The sequence below is a fragment of the Muntiacus reevesi genome, chromosome 1 (genome assembly GCF_963930625.1).
Source record: "Muntiacus reevesi chromosome 1, mMunRee1.1, whole genome shotgun sequence".
Classification (NCBI taxonomy): domain Eukaryota; kingdom Metazoa; phylum Chordata; class Mammalia; order Artiodactyla; family Cervidae; genus Muntiacus; species Muntiacus reevesi.
Window position 1 is genome coordinate 270,032,219 of NC_089249.1, and position 27,423 is coordinate 270,059,641.

Consider the following 27,423-nt stretch of genomic DNA (forward strand, 5'->3'; position numbering starts at 1 on the left):
TTTTTTAAATATGCCATTTTTCTTCAAGGTAAGGATAAAATTAAGCTTCGTATCACCTAATGTAGACCTCAGTACTCTTGGACTAGATGCCCTTCCTTTCAAAGTGAATCTGTCTTATTTTACTGATGTGCTGCTTCTGTCTTCTATTCAGCCTCTTCAAAGCAGTGCCTTACCATGTTGCGTGGAGTCTTTACTCTTGAGAAGGATTCCTGAATTGCTAAAGATTAAACTTTCATTTAATAATACTTTGTGGAGTCATGTTACTCTGTCTTCATTATTAGCCTTTTCTGATTTTAGTTACGTGTTCTGATTTTTTTTTTTTTTTCAGATTCTACACCAAAAAGCAGTGAGAAGCTGTAAGATTAAATGATGTCTAAATTTATCAAAGGTTGTACCTTTAGTTGGGCTTCCCAGGTGGCTCAGATGGTAAAAGAATTCTCCTGCAATGCAGAAGATGCAGGGGACGCAGGTTCAATCCCTGGGTCGGGAAGATACCTTGGAGGAGGAAATGGCAACCCACTCCTGTATTCTTGCCTGGGAAATCCCATAGACAGAGGAGCATGGCGGGCTCCAGTCTGGGGTCGCAAAGAGTTGGATACAACTGAGCACATATGCACATATCTTTAATTTCTTTAAAGGGAGTTCACTACTGTGTGATTAAATTAATAGTTGTCTCTTACTATCATAGATCTGGAAGAAGTTCCCTTCTAAATGCATGCTATTTACAACAAATTCAGATGTAAGCAGTCAGTCATCTATTGAGAGAATTCTATGAAAATGTCTTGCCACTGTTGTTCAAAAGCATATTATTTTTTACCTCTTCTGTGAAGGTGAGGAAAATGACTTCTCATAAGCTACTGTTTTAAGTAGTGCAATTCAAAATACAGTATTTTAACAATTGTTTTATATCAATACATTGTATACCTACATCATAATTATAGTACACTGGGGAGAATCACATCACTGTGTCCTTCTGGGTACATTTCTCACCTGCTTGTGTCATTGTCATAGTCATTGGGAGATCCAAGTACATGTGTGTTCTGTGTACTAGCCTCATAGTGCCACAAGAATGGTATGTACATGGTAACCCACGCTATAAAAGTTAGTATGCCTGATTCCTGATTAAATTGTCAGGTGCTGGATGTTCTGTGATATCCTCCCAAAATTTTTTCTCTATTATATCTAAAAATGCTTTTTTTTCATCCTGTAGGGAAATTTAAAAAGTAATGTTCAGCAATTTCAAACAAAATGGAACACCACATTGACTGATTTTAAAACTATTAATACTTCTTCGTACATACATAGTATTTTACTTTTCTGGGTGGGTTACTGTGTGCTTCAGAGATCTTCCTGTGGTTTACTCAGTCTCTTGTGTTAGTGAAATCTGAAGTTTGCAAGACTTCGAGGACAAGGCTAGGGGGTAGGTATACCACTGAGTAAGGTTGGAGAGTTTATTAGTTCTTGACATCAATAAATTGTTTTCCATGGTTTCACTATGACATGTTACACACAGATTTTGACTTTAAAGTGTCTTATCAGTACCGTAGGAAGAATGTTTTGTGGAAATGATACAGTTTAGTTAGAAAGTTTCCAGCTTTCTGAGTGACTTTACGAAAAGAAAATCTCTGAACTTGGGACAAATCTTGGCCTCTCCTCCGCCTCACCCCTCTGCTAAGGTTCAGCTGTCTCTGTAGTTAGTCTTGACTGTTGTCTCAAATGTGTCTCTAGTAATCAAGAGTGGTTGGGGCCATGGCTGCACCTTTCTCTATGCATTTAGCATTTCCCCTAAATTTACCATCTGAACTCCGGCAAAATAAAATGCCTCAAGTTGACTTGTGTCACTTGAAGTTTGCTCTGTCCAAAACAAGCTTCCTTGGTGGCTCAGATGGTGAAGAATCTGCCTGCAAGCTTGAGGCCTGGGTTTGATCCCTGGGTTGGGAAGATCCCCTGGAGGAGGGCATGGCAACCCACTCCAGTATTCTCGCTTGGAGAAAAGAGGCAAGCTAGCTAGAATACTAGCTGAGCCTAGTAGGACCATCTCACCTCACTAGTAGCAATAACAACCTCACTTAGCCACGTTTCCTCAGATCCATTTATTTATCCAGAGAAAATAAGAGGTGGTTGATTTTTAGGTTTGCTCATTGATTCTCAGGTTGGTCATTTTTTTTCACTTTTGAAAGACCATTGAAGAATCTATAGCAGGGGACAATTATGTTGCAATTTTATTTTTGCTACAAACTGAAAACACTTTGGCACAGCTACTTACCTATTTGTTTTCCTTAATACAAATAGAACTTTCAGCTTAATCTAGTAACATCAAATAGAGGAAAGCAAAAGAGCAATGCCGTTTTGTTAACTTTTTTTAAGTGGAGTCATATAATTTTTCAGTGACATTTGGAGACACAGCTATCATATACATAAAAAAGAAAAAAAAAAAAACCTGTCTACAAAAGTACTGCTTGTACATGCAATGAACACTGTTTGTTGTTGCTAATTCAGCATATGAAGAAATAGCCCAATAAATGGAAACTTACTCGAAACCAATAACATATTTGAGTCTTCCCCCCCAACTTTGTGGGAGAGTGATTCTCAACCCTCGATCCCTTTGGAAAAGCACAAATAGAATCATTAAATTCCAGCAAACCTTTCACAGTATTGTTAGTTTCTAGAGCATATGACCACTTTGGACATTTAACAGTTTTTATCTGCATAGTATTCTTACATGATGAGAAGTTTTCCTTGATATTTCTTAATTCTCAGAGATTCAGCTGGCATGAGTCTTATGATGTGACTGCCACTGTACAAATGTAGAAGGAAACTGAGGCAGAAGAGGAACAGTTTCAACAACAAAATACAGGATGTTTATGTTTTTTCTTTCAGTGAGTTACACCAGTCATCCTGGAAGGAGAATTATAATCCAGAGGAGTGACAGTACTGTAAGTATTCATTTCATTATTTTTTATGTTGTTTTAATTCATACTTGACCAAGCAGTTAGATTCTAGGTTGATGAAACACATAAATAGATATCTGTACACAAATACACAGTCATACTTGACTTTAAAGCCCCAAATTTAACCCTTAATTTGATAATACCTAAGGCTTTTGCAAGAAGTATGATGGTGGCTCTCTTGTATATTTCTGGAGCAATAACTGCCTTTTATATTTTGGTTTATTTTTAATGCTAAGTACAAAATTGAAACATTTAGATATATTTAACAAGTATATAAACTGAAGTTAAAGCCTTTGAATAAGACCTGTCAACATAGAAGTAGACTACTTTCAGCATTGGAGATATTTGGATATTACCTAGACCCTGGATAACAGAACTTACTACTAAATTTTTCTTCACTTTTAAGTAACACAATGAGGTTCCATAAAAGATACTTTCCGAAACTAACACAATAAGATTCTCTAAGAGATACTTTCAGAATCACATCAGTTAAAATGTGCTCTCACTGTACTTTAGCTCCAGATTTGATTTTAATATTTTCATTGGTTTGACCATTGCCTATGACAGAGCAAGTTGTATAGTTGGTAATCAATAAATATATCACAGAGCAGAGTCACTTAAAGAATCTTTCCGTTCAGATTATCCTAGTGCATAGATTCACAATTAATTTGGAATCCCGACAGCATCTTATCAGTTTGAATGTGTGGAACAGTACCAAAATGAACAAGTACCACATCCTTTCTATAAATGGAAAAATCTTAAATATGTATTTCTTATAAATTACCACAGTTAGTGGCAGTAATAATAGTTTGGATAATGAATGACTTTCAATAAATTTACTCACTAAAAGATACTGAGGAATATATTTAATAGTTCATGTGACTACTGTATATAGCAGTCCAAATAGGTGTTAGAATGACGTCCAGTCTCTTAAGATATCATAAAATATTTACATGTTTACAAATCTCTCCAAGCCAAATCAGGTTAAGCAGCTTTCAAAAGGCAGGATTGGTGAGAAGGGGAAAGAAGTGGTTAAAATTCTATTAGTCACAGCCTCTTGTTTCCAGCCTGTGAATGTGGTGGTTCCTAAAAGCAGTGACTGTTCCTCTGAATATCACTTTCATGCCTCAAGATAGTTCTTAATTCCTTTAGCAGCATCACTGGGTACTTACCCCTCCAGAAGTATTGGGTTTTATTTAACAACAGTCAAGGTTTCAGGGAAAGCCTTTTTTTTTCCCCTTCCCCAAACCAAACCTGAGTTTAAGTATCATTTATAGGAGAACATGCACATAATCTTCCATTATTCCTCTCTCAACACCAAAAAGAAGTACTGATTATTCTTAGAAAAGATTTTTTTTATTTAATGCAGTGAATAGTCAACATTACCAGTGAACCAAACATCTGAAATTTGATAGAATGAAACAAAGAGAAATCAAATCAGTCATCTGTTAATGGTTACTATCCACATCTGAGGTGGTAGAATATCAGGGTTGTAGGCGTTTGAGTAGACAGTGTCAGCACAGAACATAAATCTTACACAAAGTATAATCAAAAGTTACTTCAAACATTATACTATCAATAAACTTTCTGTAATAACATCAGCTTCATGGAGAATAATGTCTTAGCAACAAATAATGATGGTATGTGGACGTAAGCATGTCGTCATAAACATGATGCACTAAATAGAACATACTGAGGTCAAAGCCTTTCTGTAGAAAGGGAATTTAATTAACATTCTTTTAAGCATAGTGTAAGAAACAGATCAAAATAGTTCTATCATAAGAAATAGTATTTAACAACATAGCTTTAAAATAAAAATGCTTTAAAAATCAACTTTGAGATTAAATTTATTTTTAAACTATCTTCTTTTAGAGTGAAATATATATTTCTTGCTCTAGCTTTTCTACATTTTTCCAGTATAGCCCTCACCTTTACCCTATCCCAGTACATTGTTAATAAATAGTACAAAACACTTGTCTGCAGCAATATCAACCAAACTCAGTCCCCTACCAAGTCAGGGAAGTAAGATGTCCTCACCAAGTTTTCTCTCTAGAGGTATACTCCCTTGATAGAGCAGGAAGCTAGGTATAAAAACTACATGAGAGTCTTGGGAATGCAGTTTTTAAGTATAGATTTTGTGGTAATAGTGAAACATTTTTAAAGGCAAACTTTCCCCTCCCCATAAGCAGTTTATTTTACAAAATAGGTTTTCATGCATTCTAATTTTCAAGAATGATTATTTTTTTCTAAAAATGAATGTAATGAGACACTGGCATATCACTTAGTACACTGCATTCTCCTCTACATTAAAATTGACACTAATAACAAAAATCATAAATGCATTAAAACATTTCAGTAACCTAATGAGAAAGTAGATATATTTTTTTTCTGTGAAATACTTGCGTATTAAATATTTTTAAATGCACAGAGGCATAATCTGACATCAAACCAATGTGAATTTAATTTGCTAGATTTTTGACAACTGAACTGGGTTGCTAATTTGCTGACTTGGTACAAATTAATAGTGGTTGGTATAAAAATTCTTATAGGCAATCACTTATAAACATGGCAGTATTTTTTGTATCGTCCTGTAGAGATTTTAAAGTTTTAGATGGAATGATAGAAGATTTGAAAATTTTCTTTGTAGGATTTCAATGTATGGAAAATTCTCTTGTTGAGGTGACTATACTTTCATTCATTAGCTTAAGACCAGCCTAGTCATAGCTAAATAATGTGCACAGGAATGAATATCAGGATCTGAACCTATGTAAGTTGAAATGCATCTGTTCCATTATTCAAGTTCTGGGATTCCCCCCTCCCTTTTGAAATGTATAAAACATAGAAAACTGTAATGGATTATTTTTCAGATAAAAAATAGTCACATAAAAAAAAACTTTAAATTCAAATTGACATTTACACTTTATGTAGATTTAATCAGAGCACAGCTGAGCATTTAATCTAATATTCTAGTTTTTCCACTTGTAATTAGAGAAGTATGTATCTCCCAATGTTAACCATTCTTAACATTTGTTGTTCCAGTATTATATTGTTATCCACAGCTAGCAAGGCTTTTAGGCAGCAATAGCTAAACATTTATCAAACTGTTTCTGTACAATGGAAGTATATTTTCAAAGACATATGCCTTTGTACACTATTTACAAATTCTCTCAAACATGATAAAAAGGCAAAATAAATAAAAAACAGAAAGAAAGGAAGTGCTGCTGAGGCTGAAGGCTTTTTCTTTTATCCTCCCAAACAGATGCTGGCCTCCCCAGTGCTGGGAGCTGGCTAGCCAAGATTGTTTTTCTTCCTTTTACATGGGCTATGAGAAGGATCTGGTTTCAGTTCTTGGTATTGCACCTGTTTAAACAGAGTTCAGAGAAAGGCTGGTCAGGTGGCCACTTTCTGGCAAAGGAAGGAAAAGCAAAGGAATTGAGAGCCTATGCTTGGGGGAAAAGTGCTCACTCTGGAAGCTATATGAGACCTGCAGCTGGGATGCAGAAAACAATAGAAAGACAGAGCAAGAGTCAAGGGAAATCTTGCCAGAAACTAAACGAGAGCCCTGATAGGAACTTTGCTAACAGGCCAGGATCTCCACTAACCATACACCCATACACACGTAACATTAAAAGCTGAAGCATCTCCATCTATTTTGCAGGACCGAATAATGGTTCTTTGCAGTTAATTATGTGCTTGTTTAATACAGGCTTCATCTCCATTCAGCCCACCTTCAGGTCAGATACCAAATCAAAGACTCAACAGAAGCAAAGGAAAAAGGTACTATTGCAACCCAGCTTCAATAGTTTGAATAAAAACATTTCTCATTTTACTCTGAAAATATTTAATGATTAACGAGCACTAATTAACCTCAGAGGATTAAGATATGCCCCCATTTTCAAAAATCAGTTACTTTTGTATGGCTGAGTCGATCTGCTGTGCACCAGAAACTATCACAACATTGTTAATCGTCTGTATTCCAATATAAAATAAAAAGTTTTAGAAAAAAATCAGTTACTGTCCCCCCCCCCCCCCTTTATTGATCTCTAAAATAGCCATCTTTAAAATTCACCTAATTCATGCAGTTTATTTAGGGAAGTGTTTTTCTCAGTATCTGCTGGCACACTTTGGTTTCATCATCTAATATTCCTAATTCTTCCTTCAGGTAATGGTGACTTCCTTTCACAAATTCCAGCTGAATCTTCCTTGGAGGAGGACTGCCCTCCCTCCCTGACACCCCCGTAGGTTCTGTATGCAATGCTGTCTCATTCCCCATCTTCTCTATAAGTTTCTTGTTGGATAGCACCCCAACTGGACTAATCCCTGAGTGGCAAAATCTTCTACAGACTTTATTAACTTTACCTGGCTCTTCTAAGACCTTCACAATTAAATGGATATGAACGTGAAAACCCAATGCCACACTACATTAAAAATGATAAAAGCTTAAGAGATATTGCAGGTTTATCTCCAGACCACCGCAGTAAAGTCACGTGAATATTTTGGTTTCCTAGTGCATATAAAAGTTCTGTTTATGATGTATGGAAGTCTGTTAAGGATGCAATAGCATTACATTTAAAAAAGAAATACCTTAATTTAAAAGTGTTTCGTTGCTAAAAAACAAAAAAAAATGCTAACCATCATCTGCACCTTCAGTAAGTATTAATCTTTTTACAACAGTAACATCAGTGATCACAGGAACATAACAAATATAATAATGAAAAAGTTTGAAACATTTCAAGAATTACCACAATGTGTCACACCCACAGTGTGCAAATACTTTTGGGAAAATGGTACCAGTGGACTTGCTCAACACCGGGTGGCCACAGACCTTCATTGAGTAAAAAGCAAATATCTGTGAAGCCCAATAAAATGAGGTATGCCTGCAGTAATAATAAATAATGAAATCTACATACCACTTGCACATCTGAAGGGACTCTGGAAAGGAAATCGAGTAGTTCATTGTTATCAATTGCATACGGATTCCGAAGCTTTTTTGTAAATTTATTGATTCCTGAAAAAGTGACAGATCAAATATTACTGACACCAATATAGTTTGGAGTCCAAAGGCACATTTCTGGCAAAAAAGTATTGTGATTTGAAGATGTCGGTGAAGCTGCCTTGATTTCAACCTTGACTGACTGAACCAGAAAACCCAGTTTTCTCCCTCCCTTTTCTCCCTTCCTTCCACCTTCCAACTCAATGGCTGCTCTGTTTTTTCTCTTTGTGCTTCAGTTGCTTCTTCCCAGCAGGAAAGGCTTTCTATTTGGGAAACAAAGGGCACAAGCAGTAACCCATCTTGCCTTTTCCCTCAAATACTTAGAAGCTTTTTGTAGTTTTTCATCTGTGATAAAACTTGTCTACCCTACATTTTGGATTGGGATTAAGGCAAGAAGTCTGACTTTACTGGTTCCCCCTTTTCAAAAGATATACTTTTTTTTTTTTTAAGTGATGGGGAAGTGTTGCTGTTATGCAAATTCATATTTGAAAATGCATGACCTGGTGTTTTGTTTTAATTTTAAACTGACCTAGAATTAGAAAAGGTTTACCACCAGCTTTTTTAAAAAAACATAAAAAACTTTGAAGATGGCGACGCATAAGCATCCTAAACCCATCTCTTCCCACCAACACACGGGATTTACAGCTGCATATGGAACAACTGCCTCTGAGAATAACCTGAAAACTGGCTGAGTGATGTCTGCACGCCAACCACAAGAGAAGGCCCGCATTGAAGCAGGTAGGAGATTCAGGGGCACAGTCTCAACATAAACTCCACTCCTAGCCTGACAACTCATGGTCTGGAGGGAGCGCTCTCTTGAGGAGTGAGGGTTTGAACCTCCACATGAGACTTCCTCAACTCTTAAGAACTGTACCTAGAGGGAGAAGCCCCCAAAACATCAAGCTTTTTTTCCTTCTAGTTTTGAGAAATAATTGACATGCATCACTTTATAAGTTTTAAGGTGTACAACATGATGGTCTCATGTACACATATAGTGAAATGATTACCCCAATAGGTTTAGTTCATATCCATCATCTCATATGTTGATAGATAAAAGAATTTTTCTCTTTTTCTATGAGTTGAGAGGGTGGCATTTTGCTTTTTTCCCTCCCAATTTCACATATAAGTGAAATCATATAGTATTTGTTTTTTTCTGACTTATTTCACTTAGCATAATGCCTTCAAATCCATTCATGTTGTCACAGATGATAGGATTTCCTCATTTTTTTATGGCTGAATAATATTTCATCGTATACCACTTCTTCATTCATCCACCAGTAGACACTTAAGTTGTTTCCATGAATCAGTTATTGTAAATAATGTTTCTGTGAACATGGGGGTGCAGATATCTTTTGGGTTTGGTCTTTTTGTTTCCCTTGGATAAATTCCCAGAAGTGTAATTGCTGGATCATATGGTAGTTCTATATTTATATTTTTAAGCCATCTCCATACTGTTTTCTGTAGTAGCTGTACCACTTTACATTCCCACCAACAGTGTATAAGGGTTCCCTTTTCTCTGCATCCATGCCAGCATGTTATCTGTTGTCTTTTTGATGATGGCCATTCTAACAGCCATGAGAAGCTATCTCATTGTGGTTTTAATTTGCATTTCCCTAGTGGCTAGAGTTATTGAGCATCTTTTCATGGACCTGCTGGCCATTCATACGTATCTTTGGAAATATGTTTGTTCAGGTCCTTTACCCATTTTTATGATGATTATTTTGCTCTTGGGTTATATTGGGCCTTTATTGGATATTAGCCCCTTATTACACATATGGTTTGCTAGTATTTTTTTCCCATTCTGTAGATTGTCTATTCACTTTGCTGATGGTTTCTTTAGCAATGCAGAAGCTTTTTGGCTTTATAGAGTCCCACTTGTTTGTTTTTAATTTTGTTGGTTGTACTTTGGATGTGATTTTCAAAAATTGTTACCAAGATCCATGTCAGGGAACTTCTTAAAAAATGTTTTCTGCTAGAAGTTTCATTGTTTTAGGTCTTACAGTCCATTTCAAGTTATTATTTTCGATTAGTGTAGCATAGGGGTCAGGTTTCATTTTTTACCTGACTGTCCAGTTTTCCCAGCCCCATCTGTTGAAAGGACTGTCTTTTCTCATTGAGTATTCTTGGCTCCCTGGTTAGATATTAGTTTACCATATATGCTTGGGTTTTTTCTGGGCTCTCAATTTTTGTCTCAAAACACATAGCTTTGAAAACCAACTTACATGTTCAGACTTACCCTCTCCAGGACCCAGCATGTAAGCAGCTGACCCAGAGACAACCAAACCATTTGTGGGAAAGGATCATTTGCTTGCCTCCAGGCATTGAAGGGAAGTCACTCAGGGAAGACATCTGATTTGAAATGTTCAGGAGCCTGCCTGCTTGAGGGACGGAGACTGGCAGCCATCTTTTTTTAAATTTTCTTTCCTGGCAGGAACCATGTCTCCCCAGCTACCTTGCTCCAGCCAGTTGGTACCATCTTCATGCCCACCCTCTGCCATGCTCCAGAGCACCGGCATCTCCCTGAGGGGAGCTGTCACACATCGGGTGCCCAAGGTTTTACGTCTATGAGGCAGTTCAAGATGGCAACCTAGGACAATCGTTAACTCACCTCTTTGAGACACTCTCACCATAAACCCCATGCCCAGTGCAGGTACCCAACCATTAGGAGGAAGCTCACAAGCCCAGAGCTTCTCTCTGAGTAGCCAGGAGAGACGTAGCTTTTGTACACCACATAAGGCACCTCAGCTTTTAAGACCTGCATCTGAGAGATGAGCCTTCAAGGCACCTGGCTTTCAAAACCAACAGGCTTGCAACCATGGAACCCAGAGGCCTATAGTGAAAGGAAAATGGCTCTTAAAGAGCTCATGAGCACTCACTCATCACAGGACCCAGCACAGAAGCGCAACTGTCTGAAAGGTGCCCAGGCTCTATGTGAAGAAAATCCATCTACTAATATTAAGGTGTTGGCCAAAGAGGCAGGGACCTGCTGGGATACTCCCTGGGGATGGAAGCTCCTGAGTCCCATCTTTGAGCTCTCGCTGCACTGCACTTCAGAGCACCAGTATCTCCCGGAGGGGAACTTTTACACCTGTCTGGTGTCCTGGGTTTTGTGGCTGCCACCCAGGGGGATACCCCTTGAGTGTTTGGCTGCGAAGGCTAGGGGACTTGTATTCCTGGGTCTGTGGAACTATGACATTCAGAGAGACGGTTCTTGGCAGACCACCACTCCCAGGGAACCAGACAACAGACTGAGACACACACCCCCAGTCTTTCCAAGAAAGGGCCTATTTGCTTGTCTGGGAGCTTTGGCCTGAGGGGCAGGATTCTGGGCTGGCCCGCGTAGAGAAGCCTATGGAAGGGCTGTCAGGAAACAGTGGAGGCTGGAGGATGCAGTTGTTGCCTTCTCCAGCCGGCCAGCATCTCCCAGAGCCTTGTCTGGTGCCTTTGCAACTGCTCTCAGGAGACACCCCTACATCCCTGGTTCTGGTGACCAGAGGGGCTGATGTTTGCAGGTTCTAAAGGACTGTGACCAATGGAGAAAAGAGTTCTGACACCCTCAGGGCACAGCAAGGAGTAGAGACCAAGGAGCTCAGCCTGTCTGTGAAACAGGCCTATAAGCTAATGGCTGCAGCTGAGGGGCAGGCTTCTAATTAAACACATCTAAGGGCTGACTGAACCCTTCTAGACACCTCAGAGGGGCTCCCTTACACATGTCTGGTGCCCCAGTTTTTGCAGCTGCCACCCAGGGGATGCCCCTCAACCACCTGACTCTGGAGGTCAGGGGAGCTGGTGTGCCTGCCTGGGCCCGCTAGAACTGTAACACCCAAGAGACAGGTCTCAGCAAGCTGCCCCCACCAGGCCACTGCACAAACGGGAGACTGCAGCACACCCCCAGGGTTTCTACGAAGGACGCCTACTTGCTTGTCCTGGAGCTTTGGCCTGAGGCGCCACTTTCAGGTTTGGCACACATCTGAAGGCCTGAGGAGGGACGCTCAGGGAACAGAGGCCAGGGGTGCTGTCATCACCACTCTCCCTTAGCACGGCTCATCAGTTATCTTCCAGAAAGGAGCTTACAAACTCACCCGAAGCCCCGATTTTTGTGACTGTCAACCAGGGGACACCTCCAGATCCTCTGGTGGCCAGCTGGGCCTACACTTGCAGCCCCACTGTGTGTATCTGCTTTAAAAGCTGCAGCCCACAGGGCTGACTCTCAGTGAGTCTGAGTCTAGGTGCTGACTGAGAGCCTCCTGTTCGAGACACTGACAGGTCTTGGCACATCGTCTACTCCTGAGAGCTATTAAAACAGGCTGCCCAGACCGTCAGAAAGGTTTGAGAGACTACTAAGCCAAGGCAAAGTTGAATGATCTCCTCGACAAGACCACGACTTCCAGGCTGGGAGGGGTGGCTCTTTCGTCTAACGCATAGGAACCAACATCAAGATTCAAGCAAAATGAGGGACATGTTTCAAATGGAAGAACAGGATAAATCTCAGGGGGAAAAGTTCTTCATGAAACAGATGTTATTTACCTGATAAGGAGTTCAAAGTCATGCTCATAAACATGCTCACCAAATTCAGGAGAATATGGATGAACACAGTGAGTACGTCAACAAAGAAAGAACAGATGAAGTACCAAATAGACACAGAGCTGAAGCATAAACTCATTGAACTGAAAAATACACTAGAGGGATTCAACAGCAGGCTAGATGAAAAAGAACACAAAGGATCAGTGAAACATACTAACATTTGCACTATAGGGAATCACAAACGAGAAAAAAGAGCGCAGGAAATGTGTTTTAAGAAATAATGGCTGACAACTTCCCTAATCTGGGGAAGGAAACAGACATACAGATCGAGAAAGCCCAGGGAGTTCCAAATAAGAGAAACCCAAAGAGACTCCCATCAAGACATATAATGAAAATATGAAAAGTTAAGGACAGGTATAATGAAAGCATCAAGAGACTAACAACTTGTCATGTACAAAGAACCTCCAGAAGACTGGGCAGATTTTTGAGGAGAAACTTTGCAGACCTGAAAGAGATGGCATAATGTATTCAAAGCGCTGAAAGAAAAAGAAAACTTGCAAACAGGAATACTACTCAGCTAAGCTATCCATCAGAACTGAAAAAGTGTTTTCCAGACAAGCAAAAGCCAAGAGTTTATCACTAAACTGGCCTTTTGACAAATGTCAAAGAGATTTCTTTAAGCCAAAAAACTGCTATAAGTAGCAAGAAGACACAAGAAAGCATAAATGTCACTAATAAAGGTAAATACATAATAAATGTAGTGGACTAATCATTTATAAAACCATTATGAAGATTCAACAACAAATATAGTAAAAATAACTATACTATAATAGTTAAGGGATACACAGCATATTAATTTAAAAAGGGTAAAATGTGAGCTGTGAAACATGAGGAAACAGTAAAAATCTAGAACTTTCAAAAGCATTCAAACTTTTTATAAGTAAGCCTCGCAGTTACCATATAGCAAAAGCCTACAGTAGATATACAGAGCAATAATTACTTTAAATGAACTAAATTTTCCAATCTAAATACATAGGGTGGCTGAGTGTAGTAAAAATAACCAGCCTCTTCTATATACTGTCTTTGAGAGATGAAGTCAGATGTAAGGACACACGAGACTAAACGTCAAGGGATGAAAAAAGATATTCCATGCAAATGGAAACCCAAAGAAAGCAAGAGAAGCTATAACTTATATAAGACAGACTTTAAAACAATCCAAATTGGAAAGGAAGAAGTAAAACTGTTGCTATTTGCAGGTGGCATGGCTTTATATATAGAAAATCCTAAACACTCCATCAAAAAACTGTAAGAACTAATAAATGAATTCAGTAAAGTTTTAGGATAAAAAGGACTGTATAAAATGCTATGGCATTTCTCTATACTACAGTGTACTACCAGAGAAATTAATAACAAATTTAGTCAAGAAAGTGAAAGACCTATACACTGAAAATTGCAGGACAAGGATGAAAGAAACTGAAGACCAAACAAATAAATGAAAAAGTATTCCCTGCTCAAGGATTATAAGAGTTAATATTGTTAAATGTTCATACTATCCATAGCCATCTACAACTTCAGTACAATTCCTTTCAAAATTCCAATGGCATATTTTAATAGAAACAAACCCACAATTTGTATGAAACCATAAAAGTCCCCAAATTGCCAGAGCAATACTAAAGAATAAGTCTGGAGCTATCACACTCCCTGCTTTCAAACTATATTACAGGCCTCTCATAACTAAACAGTATGGTATTGGCATAAAAACAGATGACGTAAATCAGTGGAGCAAGGTAGCCCAGAAATAAACCCATGCATATATGGTCAATTACTTACAACAAAGAAGCCAAGGATATACAATGGTAAAAGGACAGTCTCCTCAATAAAGTGATATTGGGAAAATTGGACTGGCACAGCAAAAGAATGAAGCTGGACTATTATATCATTTATAAAAATTATTCAAAATGGACTGAAACTTGAATGTGAGATCTGAAACCATGAAACTCCCAGGAGAAAACATAGGTGCTAACAAAGGAAGCAAGTGGGACTGCATCAAGTTAAAAAGCCCAGCAAAGGAAACGAACGAAATGAAAAGGAAGCTACAGAATGGGAGAAAATATTTGCAAATCCTATATCTAATAAGGGGGTAATAGGCAAAATACATTAAAAACGTATACAACTGAATAGTCAAAAACTACAAACCAATTAAAAAATAGGCAAAGGATATGAATAGACATTTTTTCCAAAGAAGACAGATGGCCAACAGGTACACGAGATGCTCAATATTACTAATCATCAGGAAAGCCAAAATACAAACCACACTGAGATACCACTTCACACCTATCAGAATGACTATATCATCAAAAAGACAATAAATAACAATTGGTGGTGAAAATCTGGAGAAAAGGGAACCCTTGTGCACTGCTGGAAGAAATGTAAATTGGTGCAACCACTATGGAAAATACTTTGGCCACCTGATGCAAAGAGCTGACTCATTGGAAAAGACCCTGATGCTAGGAAACATTGAAGGTAGGAGGAGAAGGGGCCGAGAGAGGACTAGATGGTTGGATGGCATCATGGACTCAATGGACATGAGTTTGAGCAAACTCTGGGAGATGGTGAAGGACAGGGAGACCTGGTGTGCTGCTGTCCGTGGGGTCCCTAGAGTTGGACAGGACTGAGCGACTGAACAGCAGCTATGGAATAAAGTATGGAGGTTCCTCAAAAAATCAGAAATAGAACTACTACTGTACTCCTATAATTTCACTTCTGGGTATCTACCTGAAGAAAACAAAAACATTAAAAATACATGTGCACCCCCATGTTCATTCAGCATTATTTATAATAGCCAAGACATGAAAGCAACCTAAGTGTCAGTTCATAGATGAAAGGATAAAGCTGTGGTGTACATACGCACAATGGAAAATTATTCAGCCATTTTAAAAAAAACAAAACAGTGTGATATCTTGCCATTTGTGATAACAAGGATTGACCTTAAGGGCATTCATTATGCTAAGTGAAATAAGTCAAAGACAGATACTGTAAGATTTCACTTACATGTGGAATCCTTAAAACCGAAACAAAGCTCACAGATACAGAAAACAGACTGATGGTTACCAGAGGTGGGGGAGTGGGAAGTGGGTGAAGGAGTCAAAAGGTACAAATTTCCAGTTGTAAAATGTCTTGGGAGGCTTCCCTGGTGGTAAAGAGTCTAGTGGTAAAGAATGGTAAAGGTCTAGTGGTAAAGAGTCCACCTGCCAATGCAGGAGACTTGGGTTCGATCCCTGATCCGGGAAGATCTCATTTGCTGCAGAGCAGCTAAGCCCGAGCACCATGACTATTGAGCCTGTTCCATAGAGCCCGCGCTCTGCAACTAAAGATTAGCCCCCACCTGCCACAACTTGAGAAAAGCCCGCACAGCACCAAAGACCCAGCACAGCACAAAAAATAAGAATTTTTAAATGTCATGGGGACTATAGTTAATAATGCTGTAGTACACATTTGAAGGTTGCTAGGAGAGTAGATCATCACAAGGAAAAAAATGTTTCCGTTTCTCTATCTCTGGCATTGAAATGTTTAGAAGCCAATTTTCCTTTTCAATTACAAGAAATTTAAATTTAATGCTTGCAAAAGATGCTGCTGTGATTGACTTACTTGGATCACTTCTTGGATTAGAACGGCCAAGAACCATTAAAATGAGGCATATCTACCCAAGCTAAATTATCCAACGGTGAACCCTCTGCACTACCTGAAGAGCAAATATGGATCAGGGGTAAACAGGTGAATTTGGAGCTAGTATACAAAAAATTAAAACTTGATGAGGTAGAAATGTCAAGAAAGTGAAGTTGCTCAGTCATGTCCGACTCTGCGACCCCATGGACTGTAGCCTCCCAGGCTCCTCCGTCCATGAGGTTTTCCAGGCAAGAGTACTGGAGTGGGTTGCCATTTCCTTCTCCAGGGGATCTTCCCAACCCAGGGATCGAACCTGGGTCTCCCGCACTGCAGGCAGACACTTTACACTCTGAGCCACCAGGGAAGCCCAACAAGAAATGTCAAAATAATGTATAAAACTAGAGGTATCTATTCCTCATATTCTATGGTATAATGTAGAATTTCAGTTGGATAAGTCTACTGTTTTAAATTTATATTGCACTTAATAAACTACCAAGCTTAGTCACATAAACATAAACAAAGAGCTTTTTGTGAAATCAACAGACTGGGTCACAGACCAGAGCATCTGGGCTCTTCTTCAGGGATTTTGGCAGAATAAGCTAATGCAATTATGATTTGGTCTCTGTCTCCCCATGTGAGACCCATGTCTTAAATTTCTGTTTAATATTTCAGCAATCACCTACCACTGAAGGAATACTGTTCTTTGTTTTATTTTATTTGATGAAACAAGAGACCCAAACACATTCTCTGAAAATTACGTTTAAGACAGCTTGCCAGTGAGGCCACCCCAGGTTATACTGCCAGATGTCTGCCGTGGGCTCCACTTTCTGACAGCTTGGGGAAAAGAAACCAGAAGTTCCCCACCTATCACAACTGAGATGGCAGGTCTGACCTGGGTAGGTTAGAGGTAATAAACTGCCACACCTAACGCCCTACCCTAATGCCTTCAATAAAACAGCATCTGTTTTAAATATCAGGAAGGAATGAAAGAACATACAATCGGGTCCCAAGAACATAGTGGGGGAAATACCTCTTCCCTTGGATAGTGAAAGCACTCTCCTGTTTCTTTAGATTATAGGAATTAAGACAAGAAAACATAATCACCCTTCCCTTCACTCTCTACTCCCTACCCAAGATGTAAAGGTAATGATGATATAAAGGGCAAGAGGCTTGCTCAAGATATGAAAAGACAGCCAAAAAGAAGAGTGAGATTCAAGGATTTTAAGACTGGGGGGCCTGGAGACATCAGACCCTTTTCCATTTTATTCCTGCATATTTCTTTAAAAGCCTTGATAGGAAAAGAACGAAACTTTCCTTTTCATCTTTTTACTTTCAGTGTGTAAGTCCATGTTTTATGAAGTTAAAACCCATTTGGCTCTCTGCATTTTGTATAAGTTTAGTAATCTCCGGTGTATGCAGGCCAGGGGCACGTAGAGCATTCTACCCAGTCTTATTTATACATATATATATATATATATATATATATCATTAATGTAGTTTTATACATTCATCAGTCTCGGAGACTGAAAATTGAGTTTTCCAACCAAAAGAATTTTGTTGGGTGAGGAAAAACAAACTCCAAACTATGAAGAGTGCTGTAAGTACCACCTTAAACAGTCTAAAGTGAAGTCGCTCAGTCGTGTCTGACTCCTTGCAACCCAAATGGACTGTAGCCCACCAGGATCCTCTGTCCGTGGGATTCTCCAGGCAACAGTGCTGGAGTGGGTTGCCATTTCCTTCTCCAGGGGATATTCCCGCCCCAGGAACCGAACCTGGGTCTCCTGTATTGCGAGCAGACACTTTACCATCTGAGCCACCAGGGAAACCCTAAATAGAGTCCAGGTACATAGAAACTGTCAGCATGCAGCATAGTTGCATTAAAAATTAGGACACCCCCTCCCCAGAAACTACCTTCAAAGTGGGTTTTTACAGACGCATTTGGTACACAGCAGAGGTTTTTGTTCCCGAGCAGCCTTCCGATGCCAAAGGCCCTCTTCCCGTTTCCTAGAGGTGACCTCTTAAACATGCAGCCATATATAGTACCATGCTTACGGACGCTTCCACAAGATAAAGTACCACAGCACAAAAGCATATTGCCCTAAATGCACCATATAGATCGCAATGCCTCTGTTTATGTGTAAGTGGTAAAAATAAATCAGAGTGATATCTAGACAAAGCCACACTTTGATGTATGGAGAATCTGCACCACTACATGTTTATAGTATGATGGAGCCTATGGTGCTAGATAAGAGAAATGCATTTTGCAGGTAGACCTAAATCTTCAGACTGTTGTGATTTTTAACTGACCTGTCTCTCTTCATCTTAGAATAACTTCATGACCATAAATACAGGGAACTGCTGACAGTATAACTCATCCCTTAAAAATAGTTTGTTCTTAGCAGCTATGACAGTCTTTTTTAAAGAGGCTTTACTTACCCCAGACGAGGACAATGTATCTCAGCGGGATGAAGTACAGGACGGCTGTAAACGCACAGAGGGCTACGATGGCCAGCCAGCTTAAGAACGGGACGGTCCAGTTGAAAGTACTGAATGAGAAATCAACACATCGGCAATCTGAGCACTTTGCACTTTTCTCAAGGATGAAAACGAATGTGATTCAAACTCTGGACTACGGATCTAGCACTTCTTTTGGGAAGAGATGCCAGTGGTCGTGGGCTTTCCTGAATACAGGACCCAGGTAAGGGGTGTTGACACTAACCCCTCCACGCTGGCTGAGATGACTTCAGGGTGTAGAGTCGTTGTACTACTTGGGTGACTCCCTATGGTTTAAAAATCTTCTAAAGCTAGTACTCCATCTCGTTTTCTCCAACTTCTCATAGAGGAAAATGCCTCTGGGCCTACCATTCTTCTGTGAACTCTCACATAGGATTGATTACCCACACTGGAAATAAAATATTGCCAGCAATTGTCTGTAGACCTAAATCTTAACACTGTTGTGGAAATCCTCAGAACTTTAGAAATCCTTGGAAAAATACTTTACACTTTAGCTATGTTTCAGATGGAATGAGAAATCAGCAAGGAGAAATCTTGTAAAAACTTTTGTTACCATCATTGCCCTCCTCCCAGAAATACATCAATAATTAGGAAATAAAGTCAACATTATCTGCTAGTCTCCCTGCATTGTTTCCGGCAAAGGAGAACATGGCAAATGGTAAATTTGAAGACTACAAAGAAAGTTTTAAGCGGAAAAGGGTGGGTTTTTCATAATGGAGAGGGTTGGAAGCAAGACTTGAGTATTGACAGTGATAAAACATCAGAACAAAGAACAAAAGTGGGATCAACAAACATAAGAAGTTGCAAAAAAGTACCAAGAAGATGGGAAGGACTTCAGTGGGACAAAAAGAAAGGAAAAACCATGACAGAAGGCAAATGGAACACGGAAAGACTGATATGTTCAGACTTTCTGTGTAGAACATCCGTAGTAAGTCTGATAGGTTTTAAGAGAGGGTGACAAAATTATAAACAGACTCACTGGGTGGAGCCCTCAAGGTTAGGTATGTGAACCGTGTCTCCATTTACAGGCATACTACTGCCTCAGTGCTCGACCTCCAAGGAGGAGCTAACGTATCTCTGAGTGACTCTTTAGCATGATTTAATGAAAACAACCAAAATAAGTAGCAAATCTATGTTCAAGGCCTAGGTTCTGTTATGTGACTTTAGGTGGTAGACCTCTCTGAGCATCAGCTTTCCTGGTATAAAATGCGGACAGCTTTTACTGTATCCAGGAAGACTGGTGGTGATGGCAGCATGTTTGTGGTAATTAAGGTGATGTTATTTAGAGCCATTAAGCTCTGGAAGTACTGTACGGCACCTCTTAGCAGTGAGAAGGGCCCCAAAGACACTTGGAGAAAATATGGAAATTGTACATGATACGGATAGCTGTCAGTGTTTAGTTCTTCTCACTTCCTGGTAATGGATGCTCTATGCACTTGGACTGGGTTTTTCCAGAGAAGCCTGTAATCCAATAAAGGATGTTTGTCAAGAGATTTTCTCATATACTGCCCCTCAGCCTAATACTTAGAAGAGTTATTCCTTCCTTAATTTTGTGGCATATGACTTGCTTTTTGTCTTTCTCTAGGTCACATCTCCTAAATTTTTTTCCCCCAATAAAAAAGCCCAAGTTGGGTCCAACCGGGTTGTCTTATTTTTAGTAACTCTTGGGGTCTGGCTTTTCTGTTGTGTTTTTTTATGTCCTATGGCCAGAGTGAGCGTCCTGTAATTGTCAGAGGTAAAGGAGTATGCCTTCCCTCCTCACTGACTCCTGTAGTTCCCTTGCTTCTGCCCGCTGTGGAGACAACAGAAGGCTGAGGGTCTGTTTGCTCTCCTGCAGTTGAGCTCAGAGCCATACGTCACACCCCTGGATGTGCAAGGGTGCTGGCCCCTCATGCAGAAAACCCTGGGCAGCCTCACTGAAGTGCTCCTGTGTTCTTATTCCTCTTGGAAGGATAAATGGCAAAGAACACCAGTGTAGCTAATGTCAGGGGGTGAAAAGACTGCTCTTTTTATTTCCACAGTGCATCATGGAATCTAAATCTAGAATGTGATCTTATACCATTTCCCCCCAAGAGATGCTATTCAAGAAAGTTCTGGAAGGATTATTTCATAACAAGATTTAATTATGGAGACTTCCATTTTGTACTTAAAGATTGCATCTAAATCTGCTTTCTAGATAGATCCATTTTATCCCATGTGACTCCAGGGGAGTTTCTCTGTTTTTAGTAGTCCAAAGATGATTATGCAGGAGAGTTCCTGCAAGACTCTCTAGATTCTAGGCCGTGTTCCTGTACCTCAGCCTGGACTTGTGTCTCTGTCTATCCCTTAGAAAGTTCGACCAAATGCAGTTTCCCCAAGGCTGGTCCACAGCCACGACCTTATTTCCTTCAAATGGCCATGGTCCTTTCCAGTACCTGTCTGAGGTCTGCCAACACCCAGAGTTACAAAGAAGCTTCTCCACTTCAGGCAGTCACAGTCCTGACCTCAGAGCTGACCCAGGGTCTTCTGCTATAGATGAGCTATTCCTGTCGGGTAGCCTACACACTACCTCAGGGAAAGGACAACACCCCGGAGGGAAATGCCCCACGTCGGACCTCACCGTCTGCTTCTGAGATAGGCTGTGGAGCGAGACATTCTTAGAGATGGAAATAACATGAAGAAGAAGAAAGATGTGGAAATCAGTCTTGAGAAGTCTGATACTGAATGTTGCTTAAAAGTCCCATTTGGGAGTCAGAGGGAGGCTGTTGTGTCTAATGTGAGAAAGTGGAAACTCAGCACCTATGCATATGTGGAAATGTATTAAAAATTATACAAAATAAAATGCATTATGCCTTGAAACATGAAAGGCACCAGATGAATGACCCATACCTTTAGTTTAAATAATTTACTCCTTTCAATTTCTGTGTATGCCCAAGCATCCAAATCTGCCACAGACTTTCAGTTATGAATAATAAACAATGAATAGAGATATAAAACTAGAAACATAGGCTTATCCAGGTATAAAGCACCCCTTCTTGAACAGACCATTTAGAAATCATTATGCAGGCCGATTTTCATGTAGTTCAGTGGCATGGGCCCTTAGTATACTTTTTACTGATTATTAATTATAAATCCACCTTACCATTTTTATAATTAAACAGTTGTTTTAAAATATATATTAGTAAATAAGACGAAGTAAAACACAAATTATGTTTCTTAATTTTACTTTTGTTCTCCGTGAAGCTCTATTTCCTAACTTTTAAATTATAAAAATTGTTTATTTTCTAGATGACAGAGTATTAGTTTACTTCATCTATAATTATGATCTCAGCTAGTTAAACAGAATTGAAGGAATATTTTCCAGGGTGCTATTTATAATATTTTTTTAATTTAACTTTATTGATGAAACTGTAACTTGACCAATAATAAAATGCAGGTGTGTCTTGATTACCTGAAATCCTCATTTAATTTTTTTTTTTCCTATTGCAATTTCATATTCTAAGAACAGTCTCGCTGTGAAAATGTGCTAAAATTTAGGACGGTGTTATTTTTTTCAAAGCTAAAGTATGACTTCTTTCCAACCAATATGTTCTAAATTTCAAGGAGGAAATTGACAGAACTTTCATAAAACCAAAGACTGGCAGAAACAAAGTAAATAATGATGAAACTGAGCAATAGATTACCCAGACGGAGTGTCCCCTGCCAGAAAGAATGTGGCATTTCACCCTCTGAGAAATAAATGGACACTGTCCCCCAGAAAGCCAGGGCTCACATGTCAGCATCACTCACTTTTTTATCCTTTCGCCAAAGGAAGCCACTTCATCTAGGATGTTCTGGACACTGATACATACCTCCTGGATGGCATAAATTTTATTTATAAATCCCTTTTTTTCACTGTCCTAAAACACAATAAAAAAAAGAGATTCTATGTGAGTAAAGGTATCTATATCCTTCAGGGCTTGAATTCTTTTCATTGTCAGCACTGTTACAGTTTTAAACTTAGATGAACTTCATTTTTCCACGGATGTAAGTGGCTGCATGCAGCCCCTGAAAACTTTAGATATGAAGGGAGGTCAGCAGAAGAGTACTCGGCATTGTAGACCTGTGGCAGTGTAAAGGTGGCTGCAGCACACAAGACTCAGAGTCTGCGGCTCTTGCCCTGATGAACAGAAACATTTCAGCAGGCGGACGGGAAGCGTAAAGATGTAAGAGGAAGATCAGGTCTCAGAATGACCAAATGTGGAATCTCTGCTGGCCCTGGGCCCACCACGACACGATGCTTAGCAGACCCAGTTTTCTGGCCCACCACCCACAGACCTAAGTTTGGTCTTGGCTCCAGATTATTTTAATAGCAGGGAACACTGGGTGCAAATAAGAAGACCTGTGAGCAATGAAAACTAAAAAAAGAAAATTTTATTTAAAAAATAGAATCAAACTGAAATTCAGTAAGTGTACACTTCTAGATACCACCTTAGGGGCAGCAAAATAGATAGCCTGGTCCCTGTCTAAAAATAAGAGCCACATACTTCATGCTGTATTAGTCAGGGTTCTAGCTAAATATTTTCCCCCTATTTGTATTTAATTCTTCTTTTAAAACTTGTGCTGGACTAAGCAAAGCTGGTGTGTGCTCCAGCGAATGGGTGCAGATTGAGCACCCAAAGAGTGGTGTGAACCCAGGGGGTGATATGCACGTTTTGTAATTTTAGACCCAGAGGAAGAAATAATGGTGGCCTTTCACGATAGAAAATTCTGCTTAGTAGCCTGGCACCAAAGGCACTTGCCTAGGCTGCTTGGTGGAGACCATCCAACCCATGACTCCATCTCTCCATGCCAGCTTGAATCTCTGTGGAAATGTAGATCCAATTTCATTACTTTTAACTTCTTCTGAACACTTGCACGCCTTGCCAGAACACTTGAGACCTCATGTGGCAGTCAGTGCTTGCTGGAAGCAGCCAGGAAACCAGAATAATAATGTCGTCATGTTGCACATTTACATACTGACTTTCATTTTAGCAGAGTCTAAAGCACTTTGCACTGTGAACACTTGGCTGGGGCTGGCATCCTGCCACCTTGGAAAGCGAGGGCAAGTGAGTGACAGGTGTGTGGGCAGCCTCCAAGGACAACAGGGTACAGTGGGGCTGGGGACGTGGATGCCAGTTTTATAACATGATCTTAGATACCAGATACTTAGAGCCTTCACTTTAAATTTAATTCCCACGGGAGATACTGCCTACATGATTCATCTCACTTATGCCAAACGGACTGTCAGGCAATGAGGTAGATGAAATGCATGAGGCTCAAAAGTTTAGAGGAAAATTACACACTCTCAGTGTCTTCAAAAGTTGCCCTGTCTTCAAAAGTTGCCCTTCACTTGTCATTATAAACACAGGTCCATCAGTTTCTGGTCTTTTTTCCCCTTCCCAGGAATAAAACAAAATGCATTCGTTTCACCTATGCAATTGTACATTTTAGAATAAAATGGACAGCCAGTGGCTCTTCCTTGTTCCTTTCCGAATTACAGAATTGGTCTGCTCTAATAATCTCCACGGCTTTCAGTGTTCTCCCTCAAGCACCAGCTAAGTTCATTTACATCTATGAAGTAAAGTGTTCTCACAAAATATTTTTCTACATGCAGAATAAGTCAAGTTAAAGATGAAGCATGCTGGTTATACAATGAAAGTTCATTGAGAATAAACTCAAAAAATAACCAGTCTGAAATTATGAGGTGAAGAATGTTTCACAATAGCAATAAAATGTATGACACTTAGCCATACCTTAACAAGAAATACACAGAATTTATAATCTATATAAGAAATTAGTCTTTATATAAGAAATTAGAATGTATTTCTGCAATGGAATACTGAATATTAAAAGAATGTATTCTTTTAGTTGAACATAAAGGTTTAATTTTGCAATTTCAAGCAAATCCTAATGTTTGGTATAAAGTAAAATGGGGAGAATTTGATGAAGTATTTTTAAAATTTGTTTGGAAGAGTACCTATAGCTAAGCAATGTTTGCAGAAGAGAAATAATGAGAAAGCATTTATTGTACCAGATATTTAAGTAATTAAAATATGAAAGATGAGCATTAAAAGAGGAATCGTTGTATGATAAAGCACCATCATAAATCTATCATGAAGAAGGAAATATTATGTTACTGGGTAATTGCTTTAACTATTTGGGGAAAATTATATTAAATCATGCCTTAATAGATTCTCAAACCTATTTGAGATTGCTCAGATCTACCTCAACATCTTTCTCAAACTGAAGTACCCCAAATATACATTAATTTAAAAGCAAATAACTAAAAAAAATTATAAAAGCAGAAGAAAAGATAGATAAGTTATTTACTGACCTTGGAATAAGAAAGAACTTTCTAAACATACAAACAGTAAAGAAAATCACAAAGAAAAATAATTAGTAGCAAAAGTTATATAAAATTAAAAATATATCAAAAGTTATAAATTTAAAAGGCTAAGTGGGAAAAAAATTTCAACAAATATGACAAATGAAGGGATGGGATTTCCAGTATATTCAACAAACATCGGAAACAATTTTCACAGCAGGTTTTTTTTATAGTAACAAATCATGAACATGTTGGGTATAATTAATTATGTTAATACAAATGATGGACTATTAGGAAACCACAAAATACTGCTTAAGAGAGTGAAAATACTTATGATTTACTAGAAATTTAAAAGAATGGGAAGCAAATATGATATACAGCATAATCCTAACATTTTTGAAATGGGTAGGATGGAGAAATGAAGAGAATATGTCAAAATATTAAAGGTAAAATGGATGTTTACCTTCCTTATGCCTTCCTATAATATTCAAATTCTTTGCAATCAATATATTTTACTTTTATAACCAGAATAGTTCCCTGATTTTCTACAACATCACTATAAAAGTAATAGGGATAGAAGACATAAATGAATCAGCACTCACTGGACATGATTTTATATGGTTTATCTGTTTTTTCCTTATTTGTCTTCTAAATTATTTTTAGAAAGAAGTAGAATGTAAACATTCCCTCGTTAAGCACCATGAAGTTCTCTTCACATAGCTCATTCAATCCTTACCACCATCCTACAATGTAGATATTTCCCCCCACTTTACAGAAGAGAAAACTGAGGCTCAGGGAAAATGACAGCACTTGGAATTAGGACTACAACTAGCCAACTCCAGAGTCTGTTCTCTGCACAATATACTGTGACCTGCTCATTCTACCCAGGAAGATTTCAATTCCTACCCAGGATCCCTGTGAGGATAAACAAGAAAAAAAGACTTGCAAAGATTTAGAAGTGTATTATTGTAAACACCATGATCAGCAAGAAAATGAAATCTAGAACCTTGATTGTTAGAAACCACCAGATTTAACATTAATAATGCAGTGTGCAAATATAAAATATGAGCCCTTCATTAATAAGATGTGTCATTTTAGGCCTCTACAAAGACTATTTTTAGTAGATACTTTAAATGTATCTTTGGCTAAAGTTTTTTAAAATCTGCTCATTTAAAATTTTCTTTCTTTCTTCTGCATACCCATCCTACCCCCAAGCCTGTCACCCCTGGCCACCAAAATTCAAAATAAAGAAGTCTGGAGTGTTGGCAAATTTTGAAAAGGGAATGCTTTAGGATAAAATTTTTTATTTTAAAATCTTTCATCAAATTCTATATTCCTCCACCGAGGTCTCCAACCAATGAAGTAATTACTCTTTATATACAGTATATGACCCCAAACTGCAATGGTTAATGGAATTGCTCTGTGTTGCTTTCCAATATTTCACACTTTTTTCATTAATGTTCAATACTTTATTAGTAGAGAATAAATTGGTACATTTCTTTTATTGTCATTTTTACTTTCCTTTATAAACCAGCCTGGATGGAAAAAAAAAAAAAATCATAGGGTAGTTACTCATCGAAAAGCTTGGAAATGACACTATTGTTTGTTTGTTTTTAATGTATTATTAAGGTTTCTTTTGAAGATGTAAAAAGAAACTTACCCGTAAAATAGAACTATAACTATAAATCTGAAAACATGTGAGATATATATTATACAAGTTTTTTTCTAATAATTCCATATGACTTTTAAAATCTTGTTGTTTTCAGTAGTCCACAAAATATCAATAACTGCACGCCTGAAATACAGTGATTCTTTCATATTCACCTATTTTACTATCGTGTATCCCATTAGAAAATGAACTGGATTTTTCCAAAGAACTCTCTAGTTCCTAGCTGTGAGATATTTAGGAAATTCTCAAGACCTAAGGAATCAATATGTACTCCTTATAGATGGAGAGAATCCTGTTCATTGACTTTCAAACCAAAGTAACACATGCTCCCATTCACAGACTCTGTTCCGAAAGAGAACAAGAAGCCAAGGTGATGGGTGTCAGGGGATGTGTGTTCTGTGGGGTTGGGTTCCTTGTGCACCCAGCTGCATCCTGCCACAACCACTCACACCAAAGAGGTCGCTGTCAGTCCCGTTCATGTCAGAGAAAATGAATCTGTTGGACACCTGTGCTGTGTTCAACATAGCAGGCGTGTAGAACATGTTGCTCAAAATATTGATGTTATAAAATTCAACTTATTTTACTTTCTAGGGTGAGAGAGTGTCTTAAGAGTGTAAAGGGGGATTGCTATGAAGTCTCATGTTAGGATGAGCACAAAACAGAACTATATTAGGAAACCAGAGCACATGTTCACCTTACTGATGATCTCCCGGACGCAGCGTGCAGATCTGCACCCCAGAGAGCTCACCTGGACCATAATTTTGCTTTGCCTTTACAGTCC

General features: G+C 38.7%; 1 protein-coding gene and 1 long non-coding RNA gene across 2 annotated transcripts in view; one reads left to right on the forward strand and one right to left on the reverse strand.

The window, feature by feature from the left end:
- Positions 1-520: 520 nt before the first annotated feature.
- Positions 521-20,151, forward strand: LOC136169043 (uncharacterized). The gene is made up of 5 exons (XR_010663371.1): positions 521-830; positions 2,881-2,936; positions 7,114-7,189; positions 8,590-8,682; positions 18,576-20,151. It is a non-coding gene; the product is annotated as an uncharacterized lncRNA (long non-coding RNA).
- The window catches only part of MCTP1 (multiple C2 and transmembrane domain containing 1), a 550,845-nt gene continuing 527,793 nt past the window's right edge, over positions 4,372-27,423 (reverse strand). Inside the window, exons 20-23 of the mRNA XM_065936796.1 lie at positions 22,417-22,526; positions 18,571-18,680; positions 7,862-7,959; positions 4,372-6,311 (exon numbers count right to left, since the gene is read on the reverse strand). Coding sequence (XP_065792868.1) covers positions 6,240-6,311; positions 7,862-7,959; positions 18,571-18,680; positions 22,417-22,526 — 390 coding nt within the window. The 3' untranslated portion in view covers positions 4,372-6,239. The remainder of the gene's footprint in view (positions 6,312-7,861; positions 7,960-18,570; positions 18,681-22,416; positions 22,527-27,423) is intronic.